The sequence below is a fragment of the Anas acuta genome, chromosome 14 (assembly GCF_963932015.1).
Source record: "Anas acuta chromosome 14, bAnaAcu1.1, whole genome shotgun sequence".
Taxonomy (NCBI): domain Eukaryota; kingdom Metazoa; phylum Chordata; class Aves; order Anseriformes; family Anatidae; genus Anas; species Anas acuta.
In genome coordinates this window covers 12,432,761-12,453,793 of record NC_088992.1, presented here as the reverse complement: position 1 = coordinate 12,453,793, position 21,033 = coordinate 12,432,761, and the positions used below count along the sequence as shown (strand labels likewise).

General features: G+C 39.6%; 1 protein-coding gene across 9 annotated transcripts in view; it reads right to left on the bottom strand.

Annotated features, from left to right (window-relative positions):
- Positions 1-1,691: 1,691 nt before the first annotated feature.
- LOC137864538 (protocadherin alpha-C2-like) overlaps positions 1,692-21,033 on the bottom strand; it is a 146,493-nt gene continuing 127,151 nt past the window's right edge. For 8 of the 9 annotated variants that reach the window (XM_068698704.1, XM_068698705.1, XM_068698702.1 and 5 more), the window contains one exon: positions 1,692-3,634. In XM_068698704.1, coding sequence (XP_068554805.1) covers positions 3,324-3,634 — 311 coding nt within the window. In that variant the 3' untranslated portion in view covers positions 1,692-3,323. The remainder of the gene's footprint in view (positions 3,635-21,033) is intronic. The other variant, XM_068698698.1, reaches the window with a different exon arrangement.

Genomic DNA, 21,033 nt, shown 5'->3' with positions numbered 1-21,033 from the left:
AAGGCACTTCATGCCATGTGTTCGTCCTCTTCCTGGACATCCAAAATCAAGGATGACAATGGTATCACTTGCATGCTAGTTTTGAAATATACAAATGTCACTTATGACATCTCAGTATACCAGTTGCACTGGAGGATTCATACATGGAAAAATCTTTAAAAAAATCTAGCGAGGCACTTGATTCCATCTTCTGAAAGCACAGAGCACATCTGTGCAATATACATTCCACTTTTGCAATCCAGCCTCTTTTTAAACCTTTCCAGCAAGAACATCTACTTTCTTATTCCTTGACAATTTTTTTCTCTGTTCCATCACACCTTCATACTGTGGTCCTTGCATTCAGACATCATGTTTTTCTCTACCAGGCTATGCTAGCATACAGTCCTCCTGCAGTAATCACAGAATCATATAGGTTGGAAGAGACCTCCAAGATCATATAGTCCAACCTCTTACCTAACACTAACAAGTCCTCCACTAAACCATATCACAAAGTTCTAAACCTAAATGTCTTTTAAAAACCTCCAGGAATAGTGACTCAACCACTTCCCTGGGCAGCCCATTCCAATCACCCACAATGAAGCCAGCATTGGTGAATATACTTTCGTGTTAGAAAAGGCAAGTTAGAGGCATACTGCAGCTCCTGATTTCTTCTGATAGAAGAAAGTGTTGGAAACTATTTTGGTAAGACCAAGGATGAAAAATGAGTGAATCCGTTTGTCTTATATAGAGGAAAATACAAGTACTCAAAAGAAATATATTTGATTAAAATCTAAAAATAATCAAATGCAATAGATTCCTGTAAGAGTTAAATCTTTGTGGTGGATTTTTGCCAGAGGAGTTGAGGACAACTGCTTTATGACCTACACTTAAGTAAAATAGTATCCTGTGTTTTGAAGTTATCACTGTAACTCCAGTTTAAAAACATTTTGGGAACTGTTTTATTAATCACCAAATGTAAAACAAACAAACAAAAAAAAAACACACACACAAAAAAACAAACATACGCACACACACTAAAAAACAAAAACACCACCCTAAGTCTAAATTTACATGCATAGCACAGTTGCATATCCTTTTCAAGGCCAAATTAAAGAACAGCTCCCTCCCCAAATCTTAAGCTCTTCCCTCTCAGCAAGCCTTTAAAACTTAGGGATCCTCTTTCTCAAGCAGCATCTTTTTTATTGCCATTAAAACAAGAGTGGTAGCTACAGAAAACTAGATAGACCACATGAGGCCATTGCTGGTTCACATTTTGAGGTATTAATTCTTTTATTAGTGCTTTACCATCCATGATGTTTTAAGACTTGCAGCAGATTTTTTAAATGAATAGGAATTGACCTGTTCTGAACTGTCAGCAGTTTGGAAACTTAAAACATCCAGGACATGTCTCAAGGAATCCAGTTACTCTCTTTGATCCTAGATTAAAAGGACTGTTTGAAATTTCAGAGCTATGTAGTTTTTACATGGCTCCAATTAATACGACACTTGAGCTTTATTCTGTGAATGTACAATAATGTAGAAAACTCTTTGGAATTCCCTCATCTGCTATATTATTTTTAAAAATACATGTATTAGTTTTAGATCAACATCTTCAATCACATTCAGAACTCCATCCTATCCTTAGGTTTTGTAATTCACAGAGCTTTAGCTTCACAGGTTATTACCAATAAATCCCAAAATGCATGCATGGATTGATTTAAGAAAGATATTTTACTTGTGTTTCATACACACACACAAAAAAAAACAAAACTGATAATCAACAGTGGCTTAAAAAATTAACACTACTTCACTTTTTCACAAGTGTACAAAAAAGAAATAATGAATTTACATTCAACGGTAAAGCTTAAAGTCCACTCTAATAATAGTTGCATTGACATTCACATACACAAGCACAGAATAAATATTTCAGGATTCTTATAAGAGCATACAGCATACATACAGTACTTGAATTTTACATAAGAGTGTTAGTAGGGTCAGAAATTCATAACCGCATAGAAAAAGTAAAATTAAAATCAGAAAAGGTTGTGTGGGAGGTAACACCAAGGTACTGCACAGAACTAGCAGGTTATATAAATCCACTTGTGTGAGGAGTTTTCTTCTCCTTCATATTAGGACAGTTTCTTTGCAAAGGTGTATTCAAAGTGCAGATTAATGCAAAAAAAAATAAAATATTACTGTATTTATTAATACATGCAAGAGGCAGCCCCCAAGTGACCCGACAGAATAAAGCTGTTATTGGCAAGTGGCCGATATAATACAGATGTTTCAGGCAATTTTTCTAAAGCACTTTAATAGCAGCAATCATAATTTATAATGGCTCTAGACTGACTTCTGTTTGGGTTAAAGGGCATCATATTTCTTTAACATTTACAGCTATATTTCTTTATAAATAAATATCTCAAATAACAAATAGCATAGTTAACATTTCTTTTTTCCTCTCTTTTGCATAAGTGTCGTGGAAAAACTCTGACTTTTTCAGAGACATTATGTGCAAAATAATGTTAGAGTTGCAACAGGGACACAGAGCATCACAGTCAGTTACATTCCTGGGATGTCAGCCCAGCCCTTCTTATTCTCACAGGGCTAGACTTGCCAGGGTAATGTAGGGCTTTAAAGGACGATTTTCCCAATGGCTTGCTTGGTAGAGACATAAAGTTTATGTCATCTTAAAGAGCTGTAAATGTGAGGTTTTATTTTCAGGAGTGTGTAAAATACATCATGTATAGGGCTCAGTATTCCCACACAGTGACTTCCCAAGGTTTGAAAAGTCTGGTCATCTTTCAGACATTTCCTCCCCAGCCTGAACATCTTTGAACATGTATGTTCATTAGGTGTTTACTTTGTTGCATATTTACCAGCTCTTCTTGCGTCTTATAACCTGGTCTCATATCACCTAGCTGACATCTGCACACAAAGATTTCCAATCAGATATAGGGTGCACCATATTAAAACTTTTAAACCTGTCCTGTAAGTGTCATCAAGACAGGAGCACAGGAACCACAGTGCAGAGATTCCAACCTCTCACTGGCTGTACTGTGAAGATTCTCCTTTTCGGCGTAGGAGAAAGGAAACTTGTGTCTGCTTTTTAGATTCTGAAAACAAGCCAGAGTGGAGAAAAAGAGTTAACACCAGACTTAATAAAGCTTTTTAAGACAAAACCTGTTAAGAAATTTAGACAGACACTCTGAATTTCCTGCTGATTTTCTGAAGTCTGTACATACAGGAAATTTGTTAACAGTAGGAAGAAATTGGGAGTTGCTACATAGGAGAAATCTGCCATTATTACAAAAACTGGCTAAGTGGGTTCTTTCAGTATAAACCCCTCACTGATCACTGTTCTCAGTAGTGCTGTTGCCCTTTTCTTTTTTCTCCTGAGTCTTGTTTCCCTTCTTCTTTTTCTTCTTTTTCTTGGTCTCTTCCTTCTTGCCAAAGGTTATGAAGTCACTTTTGTCAATTTGGCTGTTTGGTGGCTCCTGCCGGATGGAGATGATTGCAGGAGATCCTGGGATAATGAATTTGTCTGGCAACTCACCAGGACCACCTTGTTTGGGATTGCCCGGTCCAAACTTAAAGGTCCAGCTGTTGCTGTTCACACCAGCTCCCACGGGGGGGGACACCTCTCCTGCCTCAGGTTCTGAAAAAGTCAAGAAACAGCAAGAAAAGCTTAAAACATCAGTACATACAAGCACTCAGTGAGTATCAGCTTCACGTTTGAAAGCTATGGCTTTAGCCTGGGTCTATGCTGACTCTTGGTGGCCTGGCTGCTCATCTGGGTGTTACTGGCTGGTTCATGTCCAGGCTGCTCAGTGCTAGCATGCGCAGATTCTTCCCACATATTGCTCTGGATCCCATGTTGTGCCTTGAAGTACAACTGTTCTCAGTGTTTTTTTTTGAATTTGAAGTGCTTGAAATAAGAGATCACTATTTCATACAGGCAAATATAAAGTGAAGTTCTATCCCGAGCTTTAGGCTTGCACTATGAAGCAAATTTTTAATTTTGCCTTCATGATTTTGCCATGACTGACCCAGTAAGATAGACATTTTTATGTGTGTTTCTCTGGCAAAGATATATATTGAGCATATAGCACAAAGAGATGCAACACAAATCAGGCTCTTCACTAGTCTTAAAACCTTGCTTTCTTTCTTTTTAAACACTGAAAATTATTTGTAATTTACATAACTCCAAAATTTGAATTGTACCAAAATATTCACTTTAATATATTATTTTAAGTACTTAAGTAACAAGGATTCTGACCAGGTGAAAGCTCAATGCTTGTGCATTGATCCTAAAGCCCTCCAATCTGATGAAAATGTTCTTATCTACACCCTAAAAGTGCAGTATTGACCTGTCCATTTGTAACGCTACTAGCCATACATAAATTCTTGCAATACCACACAAACAATGCCAATCCCATGGATCTGGTTAAGTCTCGATATTGTGCTCTGCATCAGAGCTGTCCAGCTGAACAGGTGAAGATATCGAGTGGGGAAGAAGGGAGTGGGATCAGCATTGCTGCAAGGAAGGGTTGGGAAACTGTCACAGGAAGACTGCGTATCCCTTAGAAGAGAAGGCTGGACACGGAAAGAAGAAGAAACAGAGAAATCCTAGGTCTCACACTAGTGAGAGATGGAGGAAGAGGAAACAAATCAGAAAATCTAGGTGGAGATCTCCAGTGTTTTGCCAGACAAGAGGATGCTATTCAGTAAACCTCAGCTGCTGACTGTTCTGCACCCCTGTAATAGCAATGAACAATGTTGCACTTCCTTTAGCAACCACTTCATGAAACGAGCAGTATCTCCTGTATTTCTGATTCTTTCAAGATTCTTCATCTTCTGTAATGGTATTCATAGAATTTTCTATGTCATGAAATAAAGTGTATGTTGTGTGTAGACATAAGACTCTTGATTCAAAAGCTAAAAGACACATTTTACTGCTTGACAATCTTTTTCTCCTGCCTAGCAGAGAAATACACTTCTGAAAAGCATAGTTCTCCTCATTTATTTCATACTTATGCAGTATGTCCATGTTACAGAGCCAAAGGAATTTGTATACTTGATACATCAGCACTGTCTCTGAGACTGTCTGTGTAATAGGTTTGTCATAGGCAATCTTTTTAACAAAGGTGATATGATTGTTTTTGCAATCTGGTCAAGATTTAATCAAGATTTACAAGATTTACAAGAGCTTCTACAATTCTTTTTTCTCTAAGACTGCATTTGATGATGAGGATTTGACTTTATGTCAAATAAAGGAAATGCAGAAGTATTTCTGCATTTCTCCAGGAAATGCAGAAGTATTTTAGTGACCTTAACCTAATATCCCTAGTGTAAAATATCTTTTTTGAAGTTATTATTAATGTGAAATTTCCTCTATTTTATCAATTGTAGCTTTTCTGAAAATTTCCTATGACCTTAACTTTCAGCTTCAGGGTGTTTTTTTTCCTATGTTTCTTTTTGATAATGGAAATGTCCTAACAAGTCCTTACTTACTAAACACATTAATATGAAACAGCTTTCATTTCTGCTTAATAGAGTATTTTGGTCAAGTACCTTTCAGATTGCTTTTGTTTCTTTGAGACCATAAATTACAAAGGTGAACATCGTGTGTCTTGGTCCATTTCCAAATTATTATTCATTTGTCTCTACAGCAATTTAAAAAACGTGAGCTTTCACATCACACACAATAGATTAAGGCCTATTTGACAAATAATCACTTCTTCCTTCCCAAAAAGCCCATCCAGCATTCATTTCAAACAACATTGGCCCAGACCCAAATCTCTTTTTCTGTTCCTGTCTGGAAAAACAGAACAAAACAAAACAAAACCACAATCAAACAAAACAAACAAGCAAAACACTGAAGGTGACATCAAACCATTTTTGAACCATCCTTGCTGTGGCCAGTAGAAGCCCTGGAACAGTGAGTAGCCTAAAAACTGTTTTGAAGTTTTATCATTACAACAGCACTCAATGTACCTCATTGCCACCACTGCACAGCCAAAAAACATTTTTTGCTTTAACGTGTGCCAGTGTTATTTTTATGTGACCATATTCAGTTGGAGATACAACATGAAGCAATGATAGTGACTTAATATTATGCAATATTTACTTAATATTTAATTATTTAATATTTACCCATTTTACTACACAATTATGGTAACTTGCAAAAAGCATTTAAGAATAGAAGATATCCTCACAGTGCATTATCTTTTTTTTTTTTTTTTCCTTGAATGAAAATCCTTGCCAGGCTAACGGGCTGCACGTACACTCCTGCATTACTGAAATCTAATTCAGAACAGGATATTGACCCTTTAATCTGGTTCTGCCCAGACAAATCCACTCACCAGATGAAGTCAGAAACATTTATCACAAATCCATCTGGTATAATGCATACAACCACAACAAACCCATGATATCAACCCTGCAATCAGGATTCTGTTCACCTGAAGACTAAGGGCTTTCCTGCATTTCTGTGTGTTTTTTCTTCCCAGCCCTTGAATGTTTGTTGCCATACAAAGCAAGCATATTAATACTCCTTAATACTCACTAAGCCAAAGGAAACCAATTATCCTTACAGCAGTGTGGAGCGCTCACATACAAAAAGAACGAGACAGACAGAACGTAATGAGTTAATAGCCATCATTTCCTAGCAATGGGGCTTCAACAGCCTCCTCAGGAAATTTCACTTCTGCTTGATTTACCTGGCAACATGTGCTTTTATCTGGATTGACAGGCTGTAAGGTCACAGTTCAGCTGTCCTAAGAATGCTGTATGTTTAGGTATTTCAGATCAAGAATAAATGTCATGTACCACCTAGTTTCCCAAGCTCCCTTAAGCATCTCTTCTGTTTCCTATCAGCAGGAATTTAACAACAAAAAACTTTCCACTTGGATGCTATTTTGCATTTAACTAGATTAATTGTGCTTCTCTTGCATGTTTTCTGGATCTTATTAAATGCTTTAAAGTTACTAAATTTAGAGGAATATCTAAATAAAGCAAATTCCCCAGCCACTGAATTTAAAACATTAAATTTCTTCTGACAGCTACATAGGTGGTTGTTTTATTTTACCACATGGCTTACATAAAAGTGCAAAGACTGGCCATTTCTTGGCATAAATCAAAGGATTACTTTGGAGACTTTCCCCTTCACCTCTTTGCCTTTTTCTCAAGGAATACCGCAGTCTTCATGTTGAATAACCAAATGATTAATTTTTAAAATGAGTGCATGTAGCAGAACTCAAAATCTAGGCTGCACCTGCACCTCCTGATGCTTCCTTGCCTGTGTGTATGCACACTAAAATGGAAAATGAACTTTTCACCCCTTCCATTTTTTCATACTATCGAAATAAAAACGTCTCAGTGGACTTTAAATGGAATCTACAACTTCTGAGATTGAGGAATATGAATCTCATTGTAGTCCATGAATTCAGTTGTGAGGAAAGGATTTTTAGGTTGTCTTTCAAAATACTTCTTTTTCTGTCCAGTAACTGTTACCTGAAATGCACAGACAGACTTGGATGCAAAAGAAAAAGAAAAAGAAAAAGAAAAAGAAAAAGAAAAAGAAAAAGAAAAAGAAAAAGAAAAAGAAAAAGAAAAAGAAAAAGAAAAAGAAAAAGAAAAAGAAAAAGAAAAAGAAAAAGAAAAAGAAAAAGAAAAAGAAAGAAAAACCCAAATCCTACAATCACACAGCTGAAAGCTTGAACCATTAGAATATGGTGTCTAGCTAGTTTTTTCTTTTCCAGAGTCAATTACAGGTCATATACTGTAGTCCTCCACCTCTCACAGGGCTTGAAAAACATACAATCACAGTCAATAAACAGGTGTTCAAGTCCTATTTGCTCTGAAACCACCTGATTTCCTACACACTGATAGAAAGCATCGTGCAGGTGGTATAGGCTTTATGGTCCCAGAAAGGAAGCAGGCTGCAGGTGAGATATGTCAACCCACTGAGCACATCTTGTGTGCTCCAGGCAGTCCTGGTCTCAGCAGGCAGGTTTGTCAGAGGTACCTAATTCTCCCAGTGCCCTGGGCAGGGAGCCCATGTACCTACTACAAAGCATGGGGTCTCCAAAAGTGAGCCCATGGATACTGTAGGCATCTTTTTTTCTTATTATTCTTTTTTTCTTTTTTCTTTTTTTTTCTTAGATGCGATCCACTTCTAACTTTTGCCACCAAAACAGTAGGCATCCAGTCTAAACTGGCTAATCTACTTTTCACTATAAAGAGAGACAGACATACTCAGAAGGCAGTTCAACTCACCTTAAACACCTATTTGTAGCTGCATTGAATTTTCTTTGCTCCTTTCCTCTTTCTGCTTGAGTTGTCATGCCTTTGCTTCCTTAACTACAGATAAAGCCTGGACAGCCAATATAAACTAGACAGTTGTGTTCTGGGTAGCTAATGCAAAATGAGATTAATTCCATGCTTGGAAGCAAGCTAAGCATGGCTCAGGGCATGTTGTACTAATGACAATGCCAGAGTGTTAAAAAAAAAAAAAAAAAGTTTGAAACTAATCTCTTTAACAGTGGTTTAACAGTGACAGCCACAAAAAAATCCTGCACAACTATCTGCAAGATAAGACCACTTTCTCAGCCCTAATCCATCCATGGGATTTTCATTTACGCAGGCATAGGCATCCTCTGTTTAGAAATACCAGAGAAATATCTGCCATGTTGTGATGGTGGCACCATTTCCACCTCTTAGAAGACTGTTTTAGTTATGACTGCAATGGCACAGGTACAGCTTAGTTCTTAAGTGACACTCTGCTGCAAAATTCGAAAGTACAGGTCTGTCATGGAGATTTCCAGTGCTGTCTTTCCAAAGGCAGCATTTGTGAATTCACTCAATTGAAGGGTTGGCATATACCAGCTTGTAAAACCACCCAAGCTCACATGTAAGTGGAACAATGTTGAAATGCTGAGTGATGAGTACAAACAGCCTGAAATTGAGATGTCTTCTAAATGTAGGGATAAAATGCCTGTTCACAGGACATGGCATCTCTTAGCTCACAAATCAATAGCCCATCAAGCCTAGACAAAAACTGCAGTTTCTATCTCACTAACTTTTTTCTCTCCTTTGTGAGGAGTGCATGTGTTTTCTTCCTGTCCTTGCATAGCCCCACAGCTACAATCTGGTGTTTATTAGAAACAGGTGGTGTTCACTCCCATAATGCGAGCTGGCCATATATCCTGAGTGTCATGTACATCGTCTCTACCTCCTATGCCTCTGCTTCTTTCTTAAAGAACCATTGTCAGAAGGCCAGCTTGTGTTAGAACAGATGTGCCGTGCTCAAGGGGAAGGAGCGAAAAGCATTTTTGTGCAGCTCTGTCTCTCTGCAGAGACATTTTTGACTGTGTGACATCCTCGGCCAAGACAGCAGCTTGCTTTCTGTTCACTGCTTTGTCTCTGTCTTAAAAATTTTGGTGGCTCATGGACATAGGAGATCATTAGATAAAAGCTTCCAATCAAACCATCAATTATTATTTAATTCAAAGGAAACCTTTTAGAATTTTTTTCTTTCCTAGCTACCAGAACATGTCAACTAAAGCTGCTGTGAGACTAGGAATAGAGGAATAGTCCATCATTAATCACAGACCCTTCTGTCCCCAGGTCAAAGTAACAACACGCATTAATTAAATGAATTTATTTAAAATTGAGATCAGGCAATAAGCAGGAAGCAAACTGCAGAGAAAGCTAGTCATTAACCTGATTTCTCCCTTCCCTGCCTCCTCTGCTGATGCTGTACTGGCTGCATTTTCTGCCTCTGGCAGGCTTAATGAATATTCATTGTTATAAAGAGCCTGACATTCTGCACTGATTCTGAAGCAGCACATCAAATGCAAACAGTGTGCACTGAAAAACCCTCCCCGTGTCATTTGGAGAATCTCTGCAGACATTTTGACTTCAGTGATCATCCCTAAGCCTTTTTGGGATTAAAAAGCCCATTTAATCTTTTTTTTTTTTTTTTTTAACAAACAAACAAACAAACAACAACAACATAAAGCAAGCAAAAATCCATCAGCAGCATGATAAAATTATATATTGAACTAAAAGGAGTGGAAATGATTCAGCCAGAACAAAATTTGAACTGTTTTAACTATCAGTTCAACAAACAATCCTGTCCATCTCTAAAGACAATGCTAATTTGGAATCTTAAAGGAAAAGCAAATAAATAATTCTCACTTTCTGCCCTCCCATCTGTTTGACCTGTTCTGCACTAACGACTCATAGACAGGAGGAATGAACAAAAGGTAATCTTTTCCCCACTGAGGAGCCTGTAGCTTTAGTCCACTGCTTGACTTTAAAGTCAGTAACATTAAACAGGGTAATTATAGCACATATGCTGTGGGAGATCCGTAACTCCCCACTGCTCCAGCTGCAAACATCCAGCTGCAAAGCAGGGGGTAGGCATGGGATGACTTCCAGCTCAGTCTCATGTTACTGTCCATGGTGACACTTATTTTAAGTAAATTTACCTATAAGAAAGTAATCTTACATCACTTTGTGTTAAAACAATTGTCTCAGATACCAATTAGCTCTGCCTGCATATTACGAGATATGTGAAAGCAAATATTGATCTGCTGACTACACAGCCTGCTGTGGCCAAGAGCACAACACACAGAGCAGCCTCAAGCTCCTCTCACTCTCTTACCACAAAAAAAGACTTTTCCTCCTATGAAAACATCAGCCTTCTTAGGTAATATCATTCTACTGCTGTAACTGTGCTGTCTTGCTTCCACAGACAGAAACTGTTTGAGAAAGCAGCTACCTGTCCTTGCTCAGGACCCAGTTTAAGGCTTTCCTCACCAAAATGAGGACTACACTTGTCTGCTGCATCAGTGCGCCAGCATGTACACAAGCCCAGGCTTCTCCAAGTCATTCTGCCAGTCTAATCAGATGCTGGACTCTGGGAGTTGCAGCATATAAATGTTTACGATGCATTGCAAAGATTTTTAGGGTAAGACGATGCCTGCAATCTACAGTAGATGGATTTTTATTTGAGCATTTGACCACATCTGTGGCCAATAGTGATCATTTTTCACAAAACCATAGAATGGATTGGGTTAGAAAGGCTTAAAGACCACCTTGTTCTGTCCCACCTGCAATGGGTAGGAACACCTCACATCAGCCCAGGAAGCCCAAAGCCCCATCCAGCCTGGCCTTGAGCACTTCCAGGGATGGGGCATCCACAGCTTCTCTTAGCAACCTCTTCCAGTGCTTTCATAGTGAAGAATTTCTTCCTAATCCAATCTAAATCTATCCCCTTTTAGATTAAAACTGCTACTCCTTGTCCTGTCACTAAAATCCCTGATAAAGAGTCCCTCCCCAGCTTTCCTGTTGGCCCCCTTTAAATGTTGGAAGGCTACTACAAGGTCTTCCCAGATCCTTCTGAGAAAGCTGGGATTATTTAGCCTTCTCTATTCTCAACCTTTTTTCATAGAAGAGGTGCTCCAGCCCTCTGATCATCTTCACAGCCCTCCGCTGGACACACTCTGATAGGTCCATGGTCCATGTCCTTGTGCTGGGGGCCCCAGAGCTGAATGCAGCGCACCAGGTGGGGTCTCATGGAAGTGCAGTAGATGAGGAGAATCGCCTCCCTCAGTCTGCTAGCTACACATTTTCTGATACAGTCCAGGACACAGCTAGCTTTCTGAATTTTTAAAAGTTCTTAGTTTAAAACAGACCAAAAAAAATATAATAAAAAAGTTTATTTTAATCTTATAAATGCACTGTAAATATACATGGGCAGACAGAGCACCAGCCATCCTGCCGTTGTTTTAATGCATTAAGGTAAAAGGGGAACGAGTACTGCAGGAACAACGCACTCAGTGCTGGGGGGCTGCCATGCCCCTGCATACCTGGGAAGGGAGCGCTGAGGTGGTGGGGGCAGCAGCCAGGGACAGCCCAGCCCCTTTCCCCTATTTCGCCTCTCTGCCCCCTCGACTCCCCCGGCTCCCTCCCTCCTATTCCTCCAGCCACTGCCCCTGGAGCCCTGCCAGGGGAAGCCAGAGGGTGCTGGGGGCTGCTCCTTGTATGCCCCTCTGCAAAAGTGTTTCCCAGAGACCTCAGTGGAGCTCTCAGTATCATGGGCTCAACAATTTAAAATCCAAAACATCTGAAGTTGCCACTCTCTTCCAGGTAAGAAGTTATTTTGCTACATTTGTTGTGTTGGAAAGCCAGTATTGTATTCTAACATGCTTGTTGAGAAGAAAGTGATACAGACTTCAGCTTGAAGAGTAAAACCAATATTAGTGTCTGCATTTTGATCACCCAGTTGTTTATCACTTATATACAGCAGTGACTCCAGTGTGATCACAATCATACTTAAGAGCTGTTAAAGTTTACCTTGTGAATTGTTTATAATTCTGGTAATTGGTCTGATAGTAAACCAGCTTCTTAGCAGCTATTAAGGGCAAATACATCCTTCACTACATGCAAATATAAAACCAGTTCATGGATCTGAAACAAAACAACCCAGAAATCTGGAAAAGGAAACGCAATGGAAAGCTTAAATTTTGTGTATAGACTCCTATTTACCCATATCAGTTCTAATTTCTTTTGAAATATTTTTCATTTCCTGCTGTGACCATGTGCTTATTGAATTGACACAATGGGCCTGCATAGTGTATTGCAAATGAGTCTAGCACGACTCTCTCTGCTCTAAGAGAAACTCAGGCACGAAATAATTCATACAGGTGGAGGCAGGAAAGGCACCAAGGCAATCTCAGCTTTGTTCTGTGTTACTACAGGAAGATATACATGTAAGACCTTCCACCTTCCATTCCACATTATAGATCAATGGAGAACCAGAAAATTGTATAGGTGGAGTTCAGTAAAGGAGGACTGAGCTTCCACTACAGAAAGAGTCACCTTAGGTAAACACAAAGAGGAAAAAATTGTGAGTCCTATGGATAGAGTTCCAGATGGCCTACAAGAATGTGGAACTCTGCACAAAATCCGCTGTCTATGGGGATTCATGGCTTTTTGTCACCTTCTTGTCAAACCTGATGCTATGTAGCCTCCTCAAATGCACTGAACTGAACATATTAGAGCAGCAAACAGCTGCCCAGGCCTCTGCTGATGGCTGATTTTAGGACTGCTAGGTGACACATCCCAAAAATTTGGACTTGGCACAGCTGCCAAAGCCCAGTGCTAGGAGGTAAAAGAGAAATCCCACTTTATAATTGAACACAATTTATTAAAAGGCAGTAACTATGGAAACCTGCAGCATCAGTTTTAGTCTTTTGAATCAGAACCTAATTTTAGCCAAGTAATTGGACGATTGGAGTGGTAGTGAGAGAAAAAGGGACATATTTATTTCAGTACTTTCAGAGGCATCTATTTTAAACATGAATGAATGTGTGAGCTTCAGCACTTACAAAGGATAGCATAGTAATAGACACCTAATAGGTGGTCTTAAAATATAACTTCTTTCTTTTTCGTATCACCTACATTTAGCCTACAGATTGCCTTCTATGATGAGATGACTAGCTGGGTAGACAAGGAGACAGCAGTGGATGTGGTCTACCTTGACTTCAGCAAGACTTTTGACACTGTCTCCCATAATATTCTCATAGACAAGCTCAGGAAGTGTGGCCTAGGTGAGTGGGCAGTGAAGTGGATTCGTAACTGGATGGATGGCAGAGCTCAGAGGGTTGTGCTTAGTGGTGCAGAGCCTAGTTAGAGGCCAGTGTCCCCCAGGGGTCAGTACCAGGTCCAGTGTTGTTCAACTTATTAATCAATGACCCGGACGATGGAACAAAGTGTACCCTCAGCAAGTTTGCTGATGACACAAAGCTGGGAGGAATGGCTCACAACCCAGGGGGATATGCTGCCATTCAGAGGGACCTCAACAGGCTGGAGGCTTGGGCTGAGAGGAACCTCATGAAGTTCAACAAAGGCAAGTGTAAGGTCCTGCACTTAGGGAGGAACAACCCCAAGCACCAGTACAGGCTGGGGGCTGACCTGATGGAGAGCAGCTCTGGAGAGAGGGAACTGGGAGTCCCGGTGGACAGCAGGCTGACCATGAGACGGCAATACGCCCTTGTGGCCAAGAAGGCCAACAGGATCCTGGGGTACATTTGGAAGAGTGTTGCCAACAGGTCAAGAGAGGTGATCCTCCCCCTCTCTCAAGCCCTGTTGAGGCCACACTTTGAGTTTTTGAGTATTGTGCCCAGTTCTGGGCTCCCCAACACAAGGACATGGAACTACTGGAGTGAGCCCAGAGGAGGGCTGCAAAGATGATCAGAGGACTGGAGCACCTGTTGTATGAGGACAGGCTGGGAGAACTGGGCCTGTTTAGGCTGGGAAACAGAAGATTGAGAAGACTGCTCATCAATGTATATAAATATCTGAGGGGAGGAAGTCAAGACGATGGAGCCAGTCTCTTTTCAGATGTGACCAGTGACAGGATGATAAGCAATGGACACAAACTTTGTTGGACTCCATTATCCTTGTGGGTCCCTTCCAACTCGGGATATTCCATGATTCTATGAAGCACAGGAAGTTCCAGCTGAATATTAGAGGGCATTTCCTTACTGTGAGGGTGACAGAGCACTGGCACAGGCTGCCCAGAGAGGTTGTGGAGTCTCCTTCTCTGGAGATACTGAAAACTCATGCCATCCTGTGCAATGTGCTCTAGGTGATCCTGCTTGACAAGGGGTTTGGACCAGATGATCTTCAGTGGTTCCTTCAAACCTCGGCCATTCTGTGACACAGACCTCAACCATTCCTCTTGGTTCCCATCCCACTAACCAAAAGCATTGTAATTCCCCAGCTAGATGACTGCAGTGTAAAGCTCTGTGCTTGGAACTTCCTTCCAGAAACCACAGAAAGTTTCAGAGAGTGGACAGTGCATTGTCTTGTCTCTCAGAGGCTGGAGGTGACTCCATGCTCTGAACATCAGAGTTGGAACCTGTTCCCTGGCTCCCTATGGATCTTATCACAAATAAAGATAATTTTAATACTATTTTGTGGATTACATTTGAAATTGGCCATTTCTCTATCTGGACAATAAAGGAAAGGAAGGGTACTATTACTGTTTAGTTTGCTTTGGTTTTGTTATCCTCAAGGAATTTCTTCATTTCAAAAGCAGATTATACTATACAGGTGCATAAAATCTATTTAGACCTACAAAAACATTTAGCTGAGCTACTCTGACTAGTTTATCACTGAATCTCTATAAACTATGTCCTCCTCCAAAAGGCAGTTAACTGAACAGTTGGTCAGCAACCTGCTCTAAGAGGGGGGTGTTACCTTCCATTCTCCCTGTGAAGCTGAAGATGTTGGAGGCCTCAAAACAGACTCTGCCAGCCACAGCACTCATTCCTTTCCCCAGTATGCATCTCACATAAATAGCTTATTCTGTTTTACTGATATGAGATGAATGGAACTAATAATATTTCATGCCAGCAAGAAAGGAATCTTAATTAAATGTGATGGATAACTGCTAATACAATATGATAAGCCTCCTGGATAAGCATGCTACAAAATTTCTCTATTTTTCAGAATCATTCATTCTCCAAGAAATGGAAGTGACCTTGTGTAGGCTCCCTACATTCATTCTCCTACTGCTTGGCTCTTTCAAGTAGAAGCAAAGCTTATAGTTTAAGTACTTTTTCTTGGGCTGTAAATAAATCCAGATATTATCATCATTTATGGTCTTCTGGGGCTTTAAACCTTTAGAGGAGATTATTTTTGTACTGATGAGATGAACTAGACTGACTGCCCTAGGAGCTGGGAGTCTGGACCTACCATGTTGTGGCTACAAGCCTTCTACTTGTTTGCACTTCCCTGCAGCCAAAGGTGTCCTCTCTTAACTGAGAGGAAAGTACCTGCTTTAACTATATGATGAACCATATGATAAACACATCAACAGATGTGCATCTGTATAATCCTTCTGAATTTAATACATCTGCATGAAGTTCTGCTCTGCCTGACTGTTGACAGCCAATTTGAATGCATTTATGAACTTCCTAATTTGTTTAATGCTTTATTCTACGTGATCACATACAATGAAATCGCAAACTGATAGGTGATGTTCTGTAAAGGCCAAAATATATTTAATAGTGATTACTTATGGGGGGAATAATGCACAATTACATGCATGGAATATTAAGATATAATTATCTAAGTAAATGTGAGATCAAAATCGGCAGTTACTTGAATTGGAGTGGAGGGCACCACATCGCAATAGTCATTTTAAGAAAAGTTGCTGATCCCTTCCATCACTGTCTCTAGGACTACACTTCCTCAAATGCTCATCAGATGGTAACATAAAGTCTCGGAGGCTTAACACTTATATTGTAAATAATTATCTGTATATAAAAGTGGGTAGAGTCAGTAGAATCATCTCCGTTAATGTTTGATTCCTGTAACTTTTTTCAGAATAGTCCTCACAATCCCAGTTAATAAATGACCTACCTTATATTTTATTAGTTTAGTTTTTGATTTTATAGCCCCAATCACGGTTTAAGTCAAGAATTGTTCCTTCAGTGGAACAACTGGAGAAATGGATCAGGCTTTTCTTCTCATTGAAAATGATGCTAATGAATTGCACATTTGCTAATTAACTCTCTTTCAAGAAAGGCACTGCTCAAACAGTTTTAGTAACATATCAGAGGGTTTTTTTTTGTTTTTGTTTTTGTTTTTTTTTTGTATAATATGCCTGCCATTTCACTTATCTGAAGGAAACAGCAAAAATGGAAGAACTGGCTTGAAATGCACATGATCAACTCTGGGAAATGAATTCATTAAATGTAATGGCTGTCTGAGAGTAAAGTAAGAAAAATGAACTTTATTTCTACATTATTTCTTAAAGGAGGCTGAATTTGAAAAAAAAATAATAATCTTGTCCTGATTAAATTTGAGAATATTCATGTTTCTTATAGCTGTGATTCTTTTAAATCAGAAGGCAGGGAGAAAATTAAACACAGACTGTATTTTGATTGATAGCATGGCTACTTTCATTCCAGGAAATGTGTCACATGTCCGGGTAACTAGGACAAGCAGTCAAAGAATAGAGACATTTAACAGCTCTTAGCAGTTGTGGAGGCTAAAAGGTGATATTATTGAATCCTTCACATGAAAAGGAATTTTAAATTACCATCTGTTAAGATCTACATATAGAAACACTTTAACACTGAATTAACCTTTAAACTTTTGTTTTCCCATTGTGACTGTGTGTATATACACACATGTGAATATGCAATTGGTCTCTGACTAGCAGACTGAGGGCTCTGCAAGGCTCTTTTTCAGAAAAGAAACTGGTGATGATGGTACATGCATTGATATATTCTCTGCCTAAATTGTGGCTTGCTACTACCCACAGTAGTTTTGGACAAAGGTGAACATACAAAATGCAGAGAGAATGGTTCTTTCAGGAACTCCAGGCTAAATCAGATGCTTACACCTCAGGAACAGTTCAAAGAGTAATTTCCCATTGGAAAAACGAGGTGAGACCACATTATTTGTAATTTTATGAGAACCATCTGCAACCAGGGCCTCCTGTACTAGTCCTTGCACTACCCAGACTGGACCAAGCCCTCTCCCAACACAAAGGACATCCCATGCCAAATTCGACCTTCCCAGCATCTTTCCTTAGTCTCACCACTACCAGGTCAGGTCATGGCAGAATGTGGGCTCATTGCATTATGAGGTCTGTATCTGGAATAGTAGCTTAGTGGGGATTGTGTCCCAGCATGTTGTAATCCATACAGACCACGCAAGTCCATGGGGTTTGATGCATGATGAAGCTCATGCATCAGATCACATAATGCATGTTCCTGCCATACCAGGGAAAACTGTTCTCCCACTCAGGGATTTCAGGTGCCAAGCAAACCAGCTCACCAACCAGACCTCTACATCAGCTGACTACATTTGGTGTACAAACTGGCAGCAGCAGCAATTCTTTATTGCAAAGGTGTGAGACCAGCAGGGGAACCTTGCAGTTTTATAAAATGGGATTTTTGTCAGTTCTATCAATATATTCCCTCACAGGAAAGTTTTGTTGTTGTTGTTGTTTTTAAAAAAGCAACTTCTGCAGCAAAAGGCTATTGTGCCTGGGCAGCAGCAAAAGAAATTTTTCGTTAATCTTAATATGTTTTGTCTCACTAAGCACTAGGTGTAAATGCCTGAAGTCTTCACATTTCTTCATATTGTCCTATGATCCATGACTGCAGCACTGAACTTAAGTGAAATGTAGTCCCTTCACACCAGACTTGAAGAAGAAATGGCTTGGGGTAGACAGCAGAAACACAGATTATGGCAACAAGGAGGAAGAAGCTCTATTTATATCTCTTCTTGCTGACACATGGAAAAGCAAATACTTTATTCAAGCGTACATGCAGCTGCTCAGTGGCTGAAATTTCTGCAGTGGCTTATAGACTGGAGGAAGTGCAGTAAAAGCACATCTATCATGTACGAAGGAGAAACGACAGCAAAGAGATGCTTAAAAATGCTGTGTGTGATCCAGTTCATTCTACTCATCAGAGAGGCACACGTTTATGAATTTTATATTTTATGTTCATAAACATGTGTGCATATTTACTGAAACTAGCACTAAATTTTAATACCTCTTCCTGTAAAAGCAGCATAATCCCGCATGCAGATCTTAGGCAAGCAGCTATTGACAGTTTTTGCATCAGCAATTATCCAATTTGTATCTTTAGTGAAACAACTCAGTGAACAGGCAAAAAAATTTGTATCTCTCTGTGGATGAGCAAATCTGACCGTTATTAACAGCTGATGTGTCAGCCTTCAGAAGGGGACAATATATGGAGAGAGGACAAACATTTAGGTTCAGTAACAAATACTGATGTGACTCATATGGCCCTGTCTGGAACAAGTAGCAGAAAAGAATTATCATGGCTTTACTTTTGGGGAAAGCTTTTCCTTTAACACATAAATATTTTTAGAGATGCAGATACAAATTATTAAAAAAAAAAAAAAAAAGAAAAAGTGAGAAGGGGGACAAACAAACTGACAACAAAATAACTGATTATAAATACTGAAAAAACTGTGAATTGCTCAGCTGCTTTTCTCAGGGCCTCAGTCACTCACCAGCATATACCAAATGGTACCAGTTGGGATGATTTTTCCCATACTGAAGAAGCTGAGATAAACTCACTGATCCCAATCCATACAGGGACTCAAATTCACCTATTTGGACAACTATGTCTGCTCCTGCACCCAAACCCGCAGAGTTTTCTTAAGGCAATAAAAACTATTTTCCCCAACCATAATAACTCCGGAATCCGTTCATACACCTCCCAGACATCCTTCCCACTTCTTCCTCCTTAGAACCAGCTTTGTCTTAGTGTCTGTTTGCAGAAGCTGAACTGAATCACACTTCCTTTCACCTCATCTGCAGTGATCACTAGTCTCCCTGCAGGTTTTTTGCTCTGGGCAAAGCACAGAAGTTGCATTACTAAACAAAAACTATAAGCAAGTGGCACTGCCGTCATCTGCACACACTGAATAGAGTCAAGCTTGTCCCCTTGTGACTGTTGTAATCGCAATTCAATAATGTAAGAATATAAACTGCAGCCTGAGCTTTCTCATACAGCTTCTTCTGCCTGTGTGGTTTTTTTGTGTCTCCAGTCTTTGCACCATGTAATCTTGTCGTTCCTGTTTATCCTGCTTATTCTCACAATATTTGTCACTATGTAAACATCAGTAGTTCTGCAATTATATGAGAATCTTAGGTTTCACAATGAAAAGGTTAGCTTTGCCTGTTCATGCAACAGAAAGCAAATAAAATAAACTTATTCTTTGTGTTACAAAAAAAATAATTATGTTTTTTAATACAATTTTTATTTGAGGTTTATGTTTTGAGTGTTTGGGATTGTCAGCATAGGACTGACCCAATGCAATTTCATGGTCTGTTTATTGTATCCTCTACTACATCATGCATTTAATAACAGGTGCTTTCCTGTACCCAGGCATCTGTGGCAAACAGAACGTGCCATGTAGAGCAACTGCTGAAGAGAAATAAACTGCTTATAGAAATTTAATTCCTGTCGATGAAGAGCTCATGTCTCTGAATCACAGAGCCGAATAATCAATAATCACGGTCTGCAAGGCAGAAAAACACCTTATGATGGCTTCCTTCAAATCTGTGCACTGGTTTCTGTATTCTTTTTCAGCATTCCAGTATTATGCTCCTTCCCTAAAGGCTGTATGGAGCAACTCTGTTATGCTGCATAACTGTATCTGGCACTTGACCTGAATATGTTTCTCCCGATTAGGCAGTGACATTCTCATCTGGAAGCTCCATTTGTACATAACAAACTATTATCTTAGTATAAAGGTGTACCCGAGTTATTCTGAAATCCCAGTTGAACATTTGCTAGGATGTGCTCTCTGCATCTCAAAAACATCAGTAATTACTATAATTTGGGAGCTACCATCTCCAGACTCCACTGCAACTTATACCACCCAGCCTATGTGACTTGAAATGATGGGTCTGTGTGAAGAGTTGTGTGGGACTAACTTCCACACTGCAAATAACAGAGATTTTTTTCCTTACAACAACCTCAGAAGAGAAATAAGTAACACATAAATACAAAGCAGCTAGTGGCTTGCTAGACTTGATTCTTCCAGGTCAAAGATGACCTGCCTGGGTAGGTCTGCACAGGAGGGAGAAATTCCTGCCAGCACTTGTCCTCTGCAAGTAAACAGGAGACCTCACCAACACGTGCAACCATTGGTCACTTTTCAGAAATACTAAAATATTGCTCCTATTTTGTGTAACTTTCCTGTGTTATGCATTTTCACCATAAAAATTACACAGCCTCAGACCACATGTTCAGTATGTAAAAAAAAAATACAACACTTGCCACTTTTCAGAGTGAATAAAGGCCATTTAGAACACAAACAAGCCTGTCTTGTCTCCTCAATTTCCCTGTCAAAGTAGAAGTACTTTATGCAGAGCCTCAAAGGCCACAAACTCAGTATCTGGCAGAGCAGAAAGCAAGCTCTTTCTGCTTGGAATACCTCCTCACCAGTTTCAATAAATAAGTCTTCACCAGTTTCAAG